This window comes from Triturus cristatus, chromosome 10, assembly GCF_964204655.1.
Source record: "Triturus cristatus chromosome 10, aTriCri1.1, whole genome shotgun sequence".
Classification (NCBI taxonomy): domain Eukaryota; kingdom Metazoa; phylum Chordata; class Amphibia; order Caudata; family Salamandridae; genus Triturus; species Triturus cristatus.
The window spans coordinates 360,484,578-360,501,640 of record NC_140593.1 but is presented as its reverse complement, the minus strand read 5'-3'; the positions used below and the strand labels follow the sequence as shown (position 1 = coordinate 360,501,640).

The 17,063-nt window shown below is 41.1% G+C and overlaps 1 protein-coding gene across 1 annotated transcript in view; it reads right to left on the bottom strand.

Annotated features, from left to right (window-relative positions):
- Nucleotides 1–17,063, bottom strand: part of LOC146789440 (transmembrane channel-like protein 2) — a 566,730-nt gene that overhangs the window by 305,958 nt on the left and 243,709 nt on the right. The window contains exons 5-8 of the mRNA XM_085631099.1: nucleotides 11,992–12,073; nucleotides 5,865–5,971; nucleotides 2,912–3,010; nucleotides 1,522–1,664 (exon numbers count right to left, since the gene is read on the bottom strand). Coding sequence (XP_085487225.1) covers nucleotides 1,522–1,664; nucleotides 2,912–3,010; nucleotides 5,865–5,971; nucleotides 11,992–12,073 — 431 coding nt within the window. The remainder of the gene's footprint in view (nucleotides 1–1,521; nucleotides 1,665–2,911; nucleotides 3,011–5,864; nucleotides 5,972–11,991; nucleotides 12,074–17,063) is intronic.

Below are 17,063 nucleotides of genomic sequence, written 5' to 3'. Positions count from 1 at the left end.
GTGCACTACCAAAATGGCCAGGCGTGTCCTTTTTCTATGTTTGAGTTATACTTTGAGGCAGAGTTTAAGCCAATGGATGCCTCCCTAATGATTGGCAAGGTCCTAATCTCCAGTCCCACCCTTAGTAGAGACTTAGGGAATCAATCCAAATTTTCTGAACTTAGTGGCTGATAATATTGCCTCAGTGAAATGATAACATTGCATTGTGTCATATTTTCAGTGGGTGAAATTACAACCCCATTTGAGTTAGCAAGGACACAATGAAGAATGGCTTATGGCATTGACGTTTGCACATCGGATTTTCACAGGTTTCTCTTATTTTTTACATCTTATGCCTTTGCGAATTTCGCCTCGTGATATCTAAAGGAGAACAAATCTCAGAAGTGTTAATCGTTTGCACATCTTATGAACTCAAGTTGGGCACAGAAAAGATGTTGGTATCCATTTCAAACTGGCCTAACTGCTTGGTTTCAGAGATATAATAAAGCAAAGGACACACAGTACAGAGAAAGTCATTCACCTTGCATTCTCAACTTTAAATCCCTAAGGTAACTAACATCATGGATCACTGATCCCAATTCCTAGAAGACTATGATTAATGATTAACAGGTCACACGCAAGTGTTAATGAGTCAGTTACCATCACTCTGTCCTGCCCAAAAAAACAAATCTTTGCCCAATAAAATTAGGATATAGTTTCACTTATGAGCAGATCTGAACTATACACTCACTCGTTTTCCACTACTGCTTTATCTGCACATAAAGGTATTTTTATTGTAAGCATTATATTTAAGACGCTTAAGAGTTTTAGTCATGTAAGGAAGAGCTCATTCCATAACTGTCCATAGGTATGCTTATTTAAATAGGCCCATTTACAAGTACCCAAGCAATCCCAATGTGGCTGGTAACAGGTTTTCCTAGCCAGATCAGGGTGCAAGACCCATGGCAATTCCATGGAACTGTGGTATCTCACCAGGAGACTCCACCGGCTCTCTGCAGACAGAGTCTATTGGTGAAACACCAGCTCTCTGCAGGCAGAGTCTATTGGTGAAACACCTGCTCTCTGCAGGTGGAGTCTACTGGTGAAACACCAGCTCTCTGCAAACGGAGTCTACTGGTGAAACACAAGCCCTCTGTAGGTGTAGTCGACTGGAGAAACACCAGCTCTCTGCAGGCGGAGTCTACTGGTGAAACACCAGCTCTCTGCAGGCGGAGTCTACTGGTGAAAAACCAGCTCTCTGCCGTGGGAGTCTACTGGGGATAATGAGAAATAAAATCCATGCTTGCATGGACAGGAATAACCAATTCCTTGTAATTTTTCCTTTTGCAAGTGTACTCCAGGGACGCCCTTGGGACCCCCATTAAATCGACCCCCTAGTATTACTGGTACCCCTTGTAGTGGTAACTTCGTTGGAGGAGACGGTATCAAGGAGGGAGATATAGGGAGCTTGTAATGAGACCCTCTGTAGTGAAAATGTTTCAGGTAAAGCATTCAGAAGCTGTTGGATTCCCGACTACTTACGTTCTTATAACCACCATCAGGCTATAACCAAAGACACTGACTCCAACCAAGAAATATGATAAGGGAAGTCTGAACTGTAACCAGCCAATCATGCGTTGGTTGTTGTAATAGCCATAAAATAGAGCTGAGTATTTAGCATATCCCTGCAATGTCAAGAGAAGATATGTTTACAAACATTGCAACACTTGACAGCCATTCAATTGTATTTAAATTAAATATTAGCTTAGTATTGTGCTTATTATTCACATGCTTAAAGATCCCAATATGATAGAGCTGGATAAAGAAGATAAAATGAATAACATTAAGAAATGTCTACATTCAGATCAGCTTTTGTCAGAAGAATGCAGTGACCTGTCAAAGTAATTTAATATTAAGTCACATTTGGAATTTCATACGAAAATATATTTTAAAATGAGCAATGCCACTAATCAATTAGTTGTTTTTTATGAAGATATTAATGCATACAAACAGAAACTCCGCCGTTAATGGCTTATATCTGCCAAATCAGATAATTTGGTACCTTAATACCAGCACTGGTGCCAAAGTGCTGAAAGGTCTGATGGGAGCTGAAGCTCTGTCACCCAATCAGATTGTCCTCACGTGGGACCAAACGTCCATGTATGCCTTTTTCTTAGGTTTCATCCCCGAAATCCTAAACCTGAGCCTCTCTTTAAATGCTGATTTCTCAAAAGCAGCTGAACGGATTTACATCAAATGCCAAAGAGCACACTTTCTGAGTAAAGTTCCCACTTCTTGCCAGATTTGGTGTAATTCCGTTCAGTAATTTTTTCGGTGTCAGAGGGCAAAGCTTCCTATGGGCATTAATATGGGAAAGCGTACTTTTAGGACCCCCCACTTTTTTGGCCTCCTGCTTGACCTAACTATAACTACACAGTGATGACTGCCACTGTGTAATACCCATTTATATTGTTTTTATGTCATGCTAGTGGAAATAAACGTGGGCCAATAATCATCATTTTAGAGCAACTATACTAATAAATGAACATTCAGACATTTGTCACAACAGTCTAAAGGTAAAATTCAAGTTTATTACCACAGTTCAGCAAAACTGGAATGAGGAAAACACTATTTACCGCCTCACAGATTTCAAGTAACAATTATTTTACACGGGGGAAACAACTCTTAATAGTTATAATGACTTTTATATGTGATTTTTCACACCACTAAAACCCTTGAATCCTGGTTTTGTTTGAATACTCTTCTTAAAACAAATCTACATGAAAAATACAACATCATACATCATATATGCAAATGAGTAGAGTATAATATCTATTTATTAGCATCGTTGAGAGTGGGGAGGTGTATCATGACACACTCAATCCTTTGCAAGCCAATTCTATTCTGGTGGAAAATAAACACACTAGCATACCTCAAAATCCCACAGAACTGAAAAATCCATGGCAGTTTTTTCTTCACTTCTTGGTACGGTCTTCCGAGGCATACTTCCATATGGCATTCCCATCAATATCTGGTTGATAAAGGTTAGGAGAAAGTTAATATACTAAAGATTTTGTTTTTACTGCATGCGACATTGTGTTTTAATATTATGATGCTTCTTGATAAAACAATTGACTTCAGACTAAAACATGAAATAGAAAACAGAAAATATTTGCCTGTAAGCACAATTTTATTACAGAAAAAAATGACGCCTTAATCTGTAAACTCATTTGCTTTTTTTTTTTAACACACAGCTCTTTTTTACAATTTATATCTTGAATTGTACTCACTGTAATGCTCTTATGTTTTTTTTGTACTTTGTTTCTAGCATGTATGAGATTCAAATTTGTTTGAAGGTTCAGTGGGTAATACATTTCATATCATAGGGTTGTTGTAAAATATCTATCTTGTCAATAAAACACAAGAAATTTGACTTGTAAGTACTGATTCACCTAAGAAGTAGTAAATCTCGCATGGTCATTATTTTGCATGTGTGCAGATGTATGAACTTGTAGAATTCACAAAATATTTCAAGGCTACACTTTAGAAACTAGGCTTTCCAGACCTTCTTCAGGAAAGAATTTCTGTATGTGTCTTTGTCTTAGCATTGCCACCCACATTATAGCATGTTGTGTATAGGGTCTTTGTCCAATGACACATTTCTTTTTATGTATTTTTTCTTTATGGTGGAGGAAAAAACACTTTCTGTATACCTCTAAGAAGGGTTTTGCTGTTCCTTACGTGTAAATGATTTAATCCTGCTTTTGAGTACCACTCTGACCTTTTGCAGGGTTGCAAAGGGTTTGAGAAAAGCTTGTGACTATTCTAAAACACATTTGTGCTTGTGGTGTGGGAGGCAAGGCCCACTGTAAGCAAAGGGAACTAGGGTGGAAGAGATGGCATTTACTGGAGTACAATATTGTGGTGCTTTTATGGTACTAGGTCTCCCATCCAAGTACTAACCAGGGCCGACCCTGCTTAGCTTCCAAGATCGGGCATATTCAGGGTGGTATGGCCATAGGCAACTTTGTGATACTAGGGGATGAACATTTGGCATTGACGTTTGGGCAAAAAGATCCTGATCTTCCAATCTTCACAATTCTTAATTCTTACTCCAGCCACATATTCTGCACTAACATATGAAGCACACAACAGAGCACATTATAAATAATTCTGCACTCGGATACAGCATAGCACGTATACTATAGATCAGTGCTTAATTTGAGCCGGTGGTTTCCGGTGCTCAGCACCAGCACTTAATTGTTAGCACAGGCACTATGTCTGAAGGCGAGAGGACTTTCAAATAGCATTGTGTGTCATCTGCACATTTGTGACTAGTCATGTTGTTATCTGTGAGTTGATGTTTTCTGTGAGCAAAGCGGCTCCATGTAAAGGTTGAAGATGCCAGAAGTCAGTATGAAACCCTGCTGACTCCACTTTTGATAGCTATTCTTTGTGACTTGGAGGTCAAGCTGGTGTTTAGAAAAATAGGAGGAGAATCAGTAAAATACATTGCTGGTGAAACTTATTCCTGACTCGAGGGTATGTTTGAGGGTGGGATGGTCGACTGTGTCGAAGATAGCTGAAAGGTGCAACAATACCAATAGGCATGTACCGTCTTCATCTGTGCCCAAAATAGCATCGCCTATGATATGTAAGGTGGCGTTCTCCATGCTGCCGTGTGATATGATGAAGCCAGACTGATAGTCGTACAGGAGATGGTTAGCATTCATGTGATCTTAGAGTTGAACATAGACCGCTTTTTCAAGGATCTTGACGATGAATGGTAGGTGAGTGATGGGACAGTAGTTGGTGAGGTCTTCAGGTATAGTGTTGGTTTCTTTAAAGAGTGGGAGTATTAGGCCTGTTTTAGGAGATTTTTGAAAGATGCCGTAAGTGAGGGAGGCATTCACAAGATTAATTAGGGGCAAGAGAGCATTCCCAGAGAGAACTTTAAAGAAGGACAATGGTAAGACATTATTTTCATAAGAAGTGGCGTTGAGGGACTTGAGGATGTCAGCCAGCTCAGGAGAGATATTTCTTTGAAAGCTGTTGATCGCGGTGCTGTACAAGAAGATGTGAAGCAGTCTTGGTATCGTTGATGTGCTGTTGGACCTTCTGTATTTATTTATGCCATGAACGCGCATATGGGTGAAAGGGTGAGTGAGTGCGTGGATGGATGAGCATGTTTGCATGGATGAATGGCTGACAATGTGGCAGAGTAAATACTCTACAATTGCTGTAGACTTGTGTATTTAAGCATTGCTCTTACCTGCAATTTTTTTGCATGTGTATTGCAGTAGTGTATATTTTACAACTTTGCAAAGTGCACACTTCTGTATTGACACTGAAAAATGTATATTTTTGTTGTGAAGGCTGTGGGTGTTGTGCTTGTGGTGCCTGTGGGTGTGCATTTATTAGCGTGTGTATGTTGTGTGTGTGGCATGCAATATGTATCAAGAAGAGCCTTTACACATTACCTACATAGGTATTTTGGAGCAAACACAACATATATGTGTATTGACACATTAATGGGTAGTATTTACCAGTGTCTACTACACAAGGTACTCAATCCGCCAGGAATCTGCCGCTAGGACAGCGGCGGCACAACAGGAATATCTAAATAGGCTCGGCGCAATACCACTGCCCTGACAGAGTACTGTTCCCCAGCAGAGGAGTCTGCCACAGCGGTTCCGCCAGCACACATCTAAATATGGCAGCCGGTATACTGTCAACTCGATGGAGTACCTAAAACCGCCGCCCCAGAGGGACGGCAGGAGTACCAGCAAGATCTAAATCAGGTCCTTAGATGCTTTACACAAAAAGCACTGTTCTAAATAGGCACCAGCAGGGAAAACATCAGAATTATTGCTTTAATGCCTTACCTCTGGGATTACGACCAGGCCAAATATTAGACCAAACAGGACCAGGTTCACGCCATACATCCATCGGAGAAATATGAAATATGACGCTACAGATGAACCAAAGTGACCTTTAAGAAAATAGTGAGAAGAATATCAGTCCATAGTTTTGCCGGACTTTGAGAGCAAATGGTATCTGGCAGTTTCACTGATTCTCCACATCTTTGTGCTGTTTGAGCTATTTGCTCACCCCACCCTAACTTGTCTTCATTTGACCCTTGCACCATAGTATTTTCCGATCTCTTGCCCATGCTATATTAAGTTCTTGTATTGCTTATTGCTGCACCACATCTGCTGGTAAGATGTTTCATGTGTTTAGCACTCTTCCTGCAAAATACCTGCTTGAATGATTCTCCTAAGCTATCAGTATCTTCTCAAGTATTTACTTGATAGTCTCACTTTAAACCAAGCATGTGTTTGGTTCCCATTTTGGATTTTCTCCAGTCTGTCTTCATCCTCCACAAATATGACCGACAGAACAGCACACAATACTGCACAGAAGGCCCAGCTTGGAGTTTGATGGACAGGATACTCTGTTGCAATGGTAATGGAGTACCCTGTCTGCCAAACTCTTAGTCCACCTGCTTTATTTTCAGTCAGGCAGACCCCAAACAGAGTCAGCATGAATCTTCCTCTGATGGCCTGGCCATCTGACCATCCACACTATTTAGAGTGGGTGGATGGATGACGTTTTTGGTGGTCACCTTCCTGGCAGTGAGGGACAATAAAAATAAAATAATGACCTCCACACCGTGGGAGAAAACATTATCTTTTTCTTTTCAAAAATAAAACTCCTGCTTAAGAATCACAACTCATTGACTTTATGTATGTGGAATAATCAAACCCCATCATGCGGATACAAAGGTAACATAATATTCTGAGCAATATAAAAATAAGCTAAAATTGTATTTATTGCATTTGCTAACTCAGCACTTAGCATGAATTACAAGAAGTTAAACTGAAGGTGAAAGTGCTTTTTAGGGAAGCTATGCCGTAGGATTTGTTGGAGAGAGTGAAAAGAAGGATTTGTTCTTATTAATAGCCTTTGCTTCCTCAGGCTGATTCCAATGAATAGGGAATGAGACAGTCTGATTGCTTATGTGGCTTCTGTGCTGTTGTATGCTGCAGAAAGACACACTATCAGAGAGCTGCTCAAGTCTTTAGCTAAAGTCAGAATGCCAAATTGCCACACTGTGAAAAGTGGTCCCTGCTGAGCCCACTCCATGCTGCCATTGAGAGCGTCGGCCTCTGGGATCAGATGCAAGTGGTTGGTAAAGTGGTGGGAGCGAAGACTGGGCCAAGCTTCTGGTGTGTATGTGAAGAAGAAGAATATTCCACCATGAACCTGGATAGTGATTGCCTGTTTTTTCCAAACCAGAGAGAGGTACACCCTAGTCTTTGAAGGCACTAAGGAACCCAAACATTGGAAAATAACAGTGAAACCCCAACCTGACATCTGCAACCCAAACAGCAAAGTACTTCTATATCTCAAAGATTATCTAAAACGCACTGACAATATGCATCTAGAGAAGGCAAACCTCTAGGTAGATATCTGAGTCCATAATGTAGTGGCATCTCAAAGCATTTCCCTGTGTGTCAAGAATTTAGGACAGCATTGCAATCCAAATTTACTATGGAGTTTAAGCCATTGGAGATGGTCCTTTCAGAAAGGATCTACTGTGACTTAGACATCATTCGGGATATGTCTTTTCAGACCAATGAAAAGAGGGTAATGTGGAAGTAAATTCGCAACTGTAAGTGATAATACCCAACACCTGCAAAGGCCAGTATTTTTTAGCTTGGCTCAAATACTTCAGTAAATTCTTTCAATTCCAGATTACAGGTCAGTGGGCTCTTCCATGGAACATGCAGAAAAAATATTGTCTACAGAACCATAGAGGAAAGTATTGTCTTATTGCAGTTATTATATTGTCTTATTGCAGCCTTTACAATTTTGCCTTTACCCTGCAATTCCTTCACCATGCAGACTTTACTACAGATGCCTTTACCATGCAGGCACGTTTTTGTGTGCATGGTATCATAAAGGTAAATATATTTTATTTATACATCAGGGTAATTTTTAGGGTTTAGGGGTGGGAAGTGATAAAGGGGGGTGAGAGTCATTTTAGGGTTTGGGGTGGTAAGGATATTTTTAGGGTTTGTTGGTGGCTAGCGATAAAAGGTGAATAGGGTTTAGGGGTTAGCAGTGGTAAAGGATAGTAAGGATAATTTTAGGCTTTAGGTGGGTAGTGATAAAGGATGGTAAGGGTACTTTTAGGGTTTAGGGTGGTTAAGGTATTTATGGCTTAGGGTGGATAGTGGTAAAGGGTAATTTTAGTGTTATGGGGTGATTAGTGGTAACGGGTGGTAACTGTAATTTTAGCGAGTAGGGGTGGGTAGTGGTATAGGGTGGTAAAGGTAATTTTATATTTGTCAGAAGTTAATCTTCTCTCTACACAATTTCCATTTGTTCTGCATCTATTCCCTAATTATTAGAATGTGTTGGAGTTATTTGCTGGTTTAAATAATTTCTACCTTTTAACGTGATTCTATTGCAATTGAAATGAAAATGCTGGGATGTGTCAGGGGGCCTGATTATGAATTTAGTTGCTCCTGGAGTGGGCAGCACGCCAGCACTCCACACCAGAACCTCCGAAACTGACTGCCGCCCGCCAGATTACAAGTAATTTTGGGGTCTGGTGGGTAAGCGGCTTGGTGGTCTCACGGCAGTGCTGTTTAAAGGCCCATTTTGAGCCTTAAACAGCACCGCTGTGGGACCGCCAGTGCATTTTCCTGCACGGGAAGGAATGCACCATGTCATGAATTCCTTCCCATGCAGGAACTGGGGGTTCAAAACTAAAGGGGTCACAACATGTGCCCCCGTGCATGCACCCCCGTGCACAGGGACAAGAAGGGGCCCTGTAGAGCCCCTTTTGTTGCCTCACCACCACCCTTTTCATGGCAGTGAGACCGCCATGAAAAGGGTGCTGGAGAAGCAAGCCAAAATATGCTCGGGGTGCCACAGCAGCACCGTCAGCATACTTTGGCCTTCAATTGCATTCAGACGGCCGCAGGATCCTTGATCCCCAGCGGTAGCAGGTCTAGTGGCAGTCTAACTGCCACACTTTTAATTCTGCTGCCAGTCCTCCAGTGTGGTGGTGGTCGGACCGTCACCACGACTATGGTGGTCTAATGGACCGCTGTAGTCGTAATAAGGCCCTAAATGTGTTTCCTGGCCTTTGCTTAACTATATCTCAATTAGGCCTCTACTCCATGTTTTAAAACCATGACTGCTGACTTCATAATATGCAACTTTTGTTTATATTTCTTAATTGACCTAGCACACAGAAAACGTTTACTGGTTTTTTTGTAGTAAAATGCTGTTTTCAAATACATCCAGAGGAAGCCTTTGGTTACTTTCAAGGCTTTTCTTGCTCACTATGAGTCTTTCCATTGTTTATTGTAACACATTTGTTATGACACCTCCCATGGCATTAGGTCAGAAAAGAGTTTAATATATTCTTATTAGGGGATAGTGCTTGCATGGTGGTATTTTGTGACATTTTGTAATGCTAAATTGTTATTCACAGCTAGAATGATACATTGGTTGGATGTATGACGTAACAACGCGTGTGTTTACAACACGTGCAGTTACATCGCGGTTTTTACAACGAACGCGATGTCACCACGCGATGCCATTACAATGCAAGTCTTTTCATCGACTTGCGCTAGATGGCGTGTTAACATTAGAAAAGCGTAATTTACTATTCCAACTCCAGTCCACTTAACAGTAGGGAAGGTGTTGGGATAGTAAACTACACTATTTGTAATGTTAGCACACCATCTAGCGCAAGTCGATGTAAAGACTTGCGTTGTAATGGCATCGCGTGGTTACATCGCGTTCATTGTAAAATCCGCGATGTAACTGCACGCGTTGTCAAAGTTTCGTTGTAAAGGTTGTTCCCCCATTGGTTTATCTGATGTGGACATTACATTTTTCATTGCTTTCTATGGTGAAATTCATTAGATTCATAGACCCTCAATTTTAGGGATGAGCCAGAGATCTCCTTTGATTTACTAGGGATGCTGCCAGATTCTCTGTTAGCTTGCTTCACAATCTGGCCTTTGTCTATTTCCATCTGCTTATTCATGCAGCTATTAAAATGGGTAAACGCCTCCATGGCAAATGATTTCTATTTCTTATGACTGATTTATTGAACCAACTGAAAATTACTTTTTTGTTTTCTATTGAATTTTGATATTTTAATAAACCTTCATGGTTTTCTCTAAATTACTGATTTTGACCTCCCTTTTTGAGTCAGTTTTTATCTTTCTTATTTATTGAATGTATTTTTTAAATGATGTTTTGAATTTAATCTTTAGGGATGCATTGCCTCATCTGCTAATGAGGAACAGTACTATTCCAGACCTGCACTGGACACTGCTATCATGCAGTATATCTAAGAGATAATGCGCCCACAAATCCATATGAAAATATTTCCCTTACCTTAAATTAGGGTTATGACAAGAATTCATTTATTACTTAAGTGAGCACGTGGAAGTCCTTCCTCAAGATGGTTTCTTAAACCAAGAGCTCAGCTTAGTCATCAATGACAACATACTATTTTAAGTACAAGAATAGCTTATTCCAGTGAACCTTTATTGATTCACACCTAACTCACTAACAGCAGCAAGTCATTTGAGTGCCATTTTGACATAGCTTCTGCTTTTAGGCACACTTCAGTATGGAGGCACATAGACTCTGGCATAACCTCTCACTTACTTGCAGAGTCAAAGCATGCCTTCTAGAATTTCATCTAAGTCATTTTCCTGTTACACTTAAAGAGGGGTGATGTCTTGCATCATATACAGACACCTCAGCAAGAATGACCCAGAGACTCAGAAAGTAAGACTGAATCACTGCCATGCACCGGGAGAGCTCCGTTGGCTTCCCCTGAGTTATATGTTAAAATATAATTGAAAACATATTGCTGACATAAAAATTTTGGCCCAAGGATTGTTTACAAAATAAATGCATTATTGAGTGCGGCTTTTCTACTCTTAACTCCAATAGGGCGATATTTGCATAGACAATATTAACCCCTTCGCCGTGGAAGGAATTCCGCCGCGGCGCTGGGGGGGGTTTGGGGGCAGCGCGGTAGCGCTGTGCTCGTGACGGAACCGCTCCGTTACGAGCCACGGTTGAGCTGTGCTCATGACGGAGTGGTTCCGTCACGTCTCCGCCCACTGCGCTAATCGCCTGCACAGGCGGGGAATTAGCGCCGCGTGGGCGGAGCGGCGGCCAACGGCCGCAGCATGACGGAACCACTCCGTCATGAGCACAGCGCAACCGTGGCTCATGACGGAGTGTTTCCGTCATGAGCAGGGAAGGGGTTAAGGACAAGATATTTTTGTCAGATGATCTTTCTTCTATGATGGTCTGGTAACATACCCTTTCCTTGCAGGCTGTAATTACCTTCATAATCCACTATGTGATATTCAAAGCTGTTACCTCTAACACACTGCCTTACAGAGCAGACAAGATCAAGATCTGTGGTAGTGAACACTTCGCATGCACTCAGGACGTTTCTAGGCTTAAAAGCAAAGAAAGTCAAGAACGAAAATACTAACAATCAGGTCTTTTGTTTCTATCTACCAAGAATCTGAAACCAAACCCAACAAAGATCACCTAAACACCTCCAATCTCCCATTTCTGGAGGAAATCTACCATATACCTTGAGTAACCTTATGGAAAAAAAGCCGTGTTTGATTGCTTACCACACTAGAATGCTAATTAGCAGAACACTCTCATTTGTATGCAACTTTTATGTGCCCTCACTTTGCTTCCCCTTCTATTGTACAGCAATCCATTGTTTTTTAAATAGGTTTGCATAATGTAGCCAAACATACTTACAAAGCAATAGGATTTAATAAGCAATGCTAGAAACAAAATTAGAGGTCCTATAATCAAAAACTATTTAAGATGTGCATGTGCAAATTGATGTTCAAAGCCATGTAACAAACAAAACATATGCAAGCTAAGCTCTTTAAATATGTCTGTATAATGTACAGTCGGTCAAACAAGACTTACTTTCAACTTCCTTTATTTTCATTTCCCATGGTATACAGGCAGTCCTAAAATTGTCGAAGTCTCTTTTAAATTTAATCCATTTCTGAAAAGAAATAAAAATAGACCAATGACTGTGAGAATGGGTTTGGTTCATTGGACACTTTTCTAGATGTGTAGGCATCCACAAAGAAATGATCTAGATCACTGTTTTCCAACCTGTGGGGCACCAGCCTATTTTCAGTGGGTCACGAATTCTGTGTTTATCTTTCACATTTGGTGCTTCATAGACAGAGGGCAAATGACAGGCTATATGTCTTCCGACAAATTGATGCTTATTGGATTAGTGTTTACTGTTCTTTCTTCAGCTGCAAAGTGAGGGGAGTTTTTAAAGTGAATTATGTGGCCATCTTGCTGGAGTATAGCAATGTGTGATGTTTTTTGCAACATGTAGATACCTGAAAATTAACTGTATTCATTCAGCAGTTAGGAAAAGCAAAAATGAAGCAAATGTTTTTGTAATTCCGACATGTGCTGGAAACAGAGATTTTAATAGGAACAAAACCAACCAGGACACTTTACTTGCTGATGCACTCATTTGAAATATTCAAAGATTCCCAATTTTCACACATTATTATTTGTGCGCTGTATAGTTTTATCAGTAAAACAGTATGTCTGTAAAATAACGGCTACGTCAATAGAGAATGTGCTGTTTATAAGTGACAGTGCACTACCACATGATGCTTTAGTTATATTTAAAGAAATTGCCCCTCCTCATGACCATTAAAGTTAGGTGGGTCACGAAAGTTTGTTATTCTAAAAAGTGGGGGGGGCGTTCTTAAAAGGTTGGGAAGCACTGATCTAGATAGCATAACCTGTACCAATTCAAACTGAATATTTTACATAACAAGTTCCTGCTATGACCTACCAATGTTGTAGAATACGTTAAAAAGTAACTGTTTTATTGTTCTTGATTCAAGCAAGCATTGGGAAAACAAATATATTTGCCTGTGACACTAGAGAGCAGACCTATTGGGTGTGAGAATGCTTGTTTTACTTTTGCCATGATTTGTGGCAAAAACCATTCTATCATGGCTATCTTGCAATGGGTCTTCAGAAAGCATAATTAAAAGCACGCTAAAATTGTGTTATTTGTGCTCACATGCACACATGAACATGCACTGGCTAGAATCTTACAATGTTTTTTCATGAGGCATAAGAAAAAGGTTTCCAAGATAATGCACGACCATTTTGGAATGGGCAAAAAACAATTCAATGCAGCTGCATTAGTGGCGGAAGGAGTGCTAGGAGACAAACTTGATGCGATGTTAAATAGAGTTGGAAATGAAAAGGGGGTAGTGATAGTGTGCTCACAATGTGCAAGTCGCCGCCCTCCACTGAAAAGTTTCCCAATGAGATAGACAACTGCAATTAGTGTGGTTCAGCCAAAGGCCTAGTCTTTTATTCACATAGACACATACTATCAGTGGCAAATGATAAACACAGTTAGGTTGACATTATTGCTATGAGAGTACAGGACTTCAGACCAGCAAAGGGCATTATTGTTATGAAACTACAGAACATCAGATCAGCAAAACAGCTTAAATATTGTGCAAGCAATACAAGAATTGTCTCAATTTTCCATTCCAGCCAGTACAACACTTCAGGATTCAAAAAGTGCCAAAAGGCCCCTTTCTTTATCATCACGCGGCCCTCAGCCAAGGGCATTCAGGGCATACCCTAGTGGCAACTTCTCCATCACACAGAGGGATGCACAAACCCACAGTTCATAACAACACATACACCAGGGCACCATATAGCACACCAGCCCTGCCGGGATGTCTGTCATCAGCCAAATTCACCACAAATGTTCAACTCCAGGTAGGTCCAGGCCCACCAGTGGGTCAGACCCCCCCCCCTCCTGCTCCCTGGAGCCCACACAAATAAACACCCCCTTTAAAGGTGTAACTTCAATAAAATTAGTTAAACTTTTCGGGTAGGTGGGTGGGTGTATATGAGATGTGGTATTTTTTGATTCTGGTGCGCGGTTAAGAGAAAAGAGGCCGATCCTTCACCTCGCAATGTCTTATATGCTGCTGTTCCGGGTCCCCCCGATAACTTCATGGTTGACCATCCTTCATGGTGAAACAGATGAGGGACTCACCACTCTGGCTCTTGTCTGTAGAATGGCAACCCTTGCTATGTGCCGTGTGCGCATGGCTGGGAGAACATGGAAATGGAGAGAGAGACAAGAGACACTTATATACTGCAATGCAAGTACCTAACATTAGCCATGGGAGGATATACCTAATCCAATCCAAACATGTTAAGGGAGCTATGCTACTCTGGGTGGGACAAACACAAGAAAAGGAAGGAAACCTTTAAAGCAAGAGAAGGGACATGAAATAAAAAAAGAGTTATCTGGCCTGTTGCTAACTGACAGGTAAGACTGCCTGTATATGAGACCTTTAAACAACCTTAGTAACCTTTTGAGAGTGCCGAAGTTGAGGCCTCATGCTGCAGGGGATGCATGTGTCTGTTGTGGGGGTGGGGGGTTTATATGTGTGCTTGTAGTGAGTATGGGTGTGTTTGTGTGAGTGTTAAGCAAATGCAATATCTGAAAGGAAAAGGGCAGGGATAATGGGAGAAACATGTTGTAAATGTCCCGGTAATTCCAGGTGTTGCATGTTAGTTCCCATTCCGTCCCAAAACATGTAATTGTGCAGCAATAGGGTAGTAAAACTACCCAGTAATGGCACTCCCAGGTCTGGTATGACTGCCTCATTTTTACTGGAGGACTTATAATGACATACAGTTAAAACAACCTCTTGTAATATGTACTGTACATAAATATCTCCCTACAACAATGTTGACCTGTTTTAAATGAATACATTTAACGAACATCACTTCCATATTCACTTCTGACCTATTGCAGGAATGGTTTCATTTATTACCCCAACTTCAGTTTATGTACATTTGAGCTCCGTTGCTTGATAGTGGGCTAAGGTGCAATTTCATTTCTTTTGCAGGAAGGTATTTATGTAAAGTAGATATTTTGCAAGCAGATTGAGTTGCTATGGTTTTTAAGTGTTTCTTTGTCTGTTTTCACATAAAAACTGATATGCAGTGTTACACCGTTATCAAGCTAGAAACCTTCCCTGTGCCTAATGAACAAATAAAGCACATCGTAATATTACTTCTTTAACCCCTTCGCTGCTGCGGACATTCCGCTGCAGCGCTGGGGGGGGGCAGGGTGGCAGCGCGGTGGGCCTGTGCTCATGACGGAGCCGCTCCGTCATGAGCCACAGTTGAGCTGTGCTCATGACGGAACGGTTCCGTCATGACTCCGCCCATTTGCGTTGTCCCCTCGCACAGGCGGGGAAACAGCGCCGCGCAGGCGGAGCGGCCGCCAACAGGATTGTCATGACGGAACCGTTCCGTCATGAGCACACGCCAACCGTGGCTCATGACGGAACGGTTCCGTCATGAGCAGGGAAGGGGTTAATATGCACCTGTCCTAAGAGCATCTGTCACCAGTCAGCATGAAAATGAAAAAAGGCGTAGTTGCTCTCTCAAATGCCATTCATCTCATTGATCAATACACATAATATGAAGTGGATTTTTAAATCAAGAGTAATTTCATGTCTAAAGTCACAAAAGGAACAAAACAAAGCAGTGAATACACAGAAAAACATGCTTTGAGGAAGCCAATAGGTCTGTTGTTGGATGGCGGCCTCTTAGCTTGTCAACACTAGGTTTGCTTTTCATGTTTTTTTCAAGACTGCAGTGTTGAAGACATTTTTGGACCCTCTTCAATCATAAAACAAATTACTGAAGCAAAAATATTTTGGGTTTTGGAAGAATCACACATTGCCATAGAAGTCCTTGGCACTTGAGGGAACTACATTGTGTTTGGATATGCCCATGTGAATGGGCAAAATGCCATGACTCTTAAGTTATGTTATTTTGATTTCTTAAAGTGCAGCAAATAACCAGCGGCATCTTGGCACTAGCGAATAAGGCAGTGATAGACACAAAGGGAGAAAAAGGAATTGGAAAGCTAAAGAGTGTTGTAAAGCCAGGTTTACTGACTCACAGTGAAGTTATTCAATGGCTGAAGTGAACTGCCCCACTTCCAGTGCTTAATTTGAAAATATAGAGTGCAGGTGCTCAGAATTGTTTAGGAGGCTACACCCACTTTCTCTGTCCCACCCACTCCCTCTAAGCGGCATCACACACTTCCTTTATTGGCTCCACCAACATCCACAAACCTTAACACATCAGAGCCACCTCCTTACTTCTTGAGTTCAGGAACCAGCTGACTGTTTACATAAGCACCTCAGGGACCTCACACCTGCCCAATCGCCTGGATACCCTCTTGGGTGATTAGTGTGCTATATCGATCAATATACCATAACATAATATAACAGATGGGAAGCCTATGGCAAAAACTTAAAAGTGAACTCAAATTAGAGAATGTCTGTAAACCTCAAAATGCAGCTTTAAGAAAGGTCATTTGAGGACTTGAGGCAGCTTTGCAAACTAATGAGAATGTGCTTGTACTGTGCTGCTTAAAAGAAAGGAAGGGATGAAGGAAGGAATACATTAAAGAAGGCAGCAAAACATTCAGGCAAGAAGGGGAGTGAGGAAGTAAATGAGTAATGGATGAAAGAAGGAGCCAATAAGAAAATAAATGTGAAAGGAGAAAATGAAGGTTTAGAAGGAGAAAGGAAGTGAACAATGTGTGATGGATGAATAGAAAAAAGAAAGGAAAGGAGCAAGAAAATCAGAAGGAAGGGTTAAGGATAAGAAAGGAAGAAATTAAAAAAGGAATGAAGGAAGGAGCAGGAAAAAAATAAAGTAAGGAACGAATGGAGGAAGACATGCACAAAGGGAGGACGGATGGGGAATGGTTGTGGGTGTAAGGAAGTAAGAATGGAAAGAGGAAAGAAGGCATGTCTGGGGTGTTGAGGAAGAGAAAAAAGGAAAGGAAACATATGGGATGAAGGAAAGAAAGGAGGTCAGGGGAAACGAGTATGGAAGGTACTGGGTCAAGGAGGAACAGAGGGACAAAGGGAATAATGATAGTGTAATAT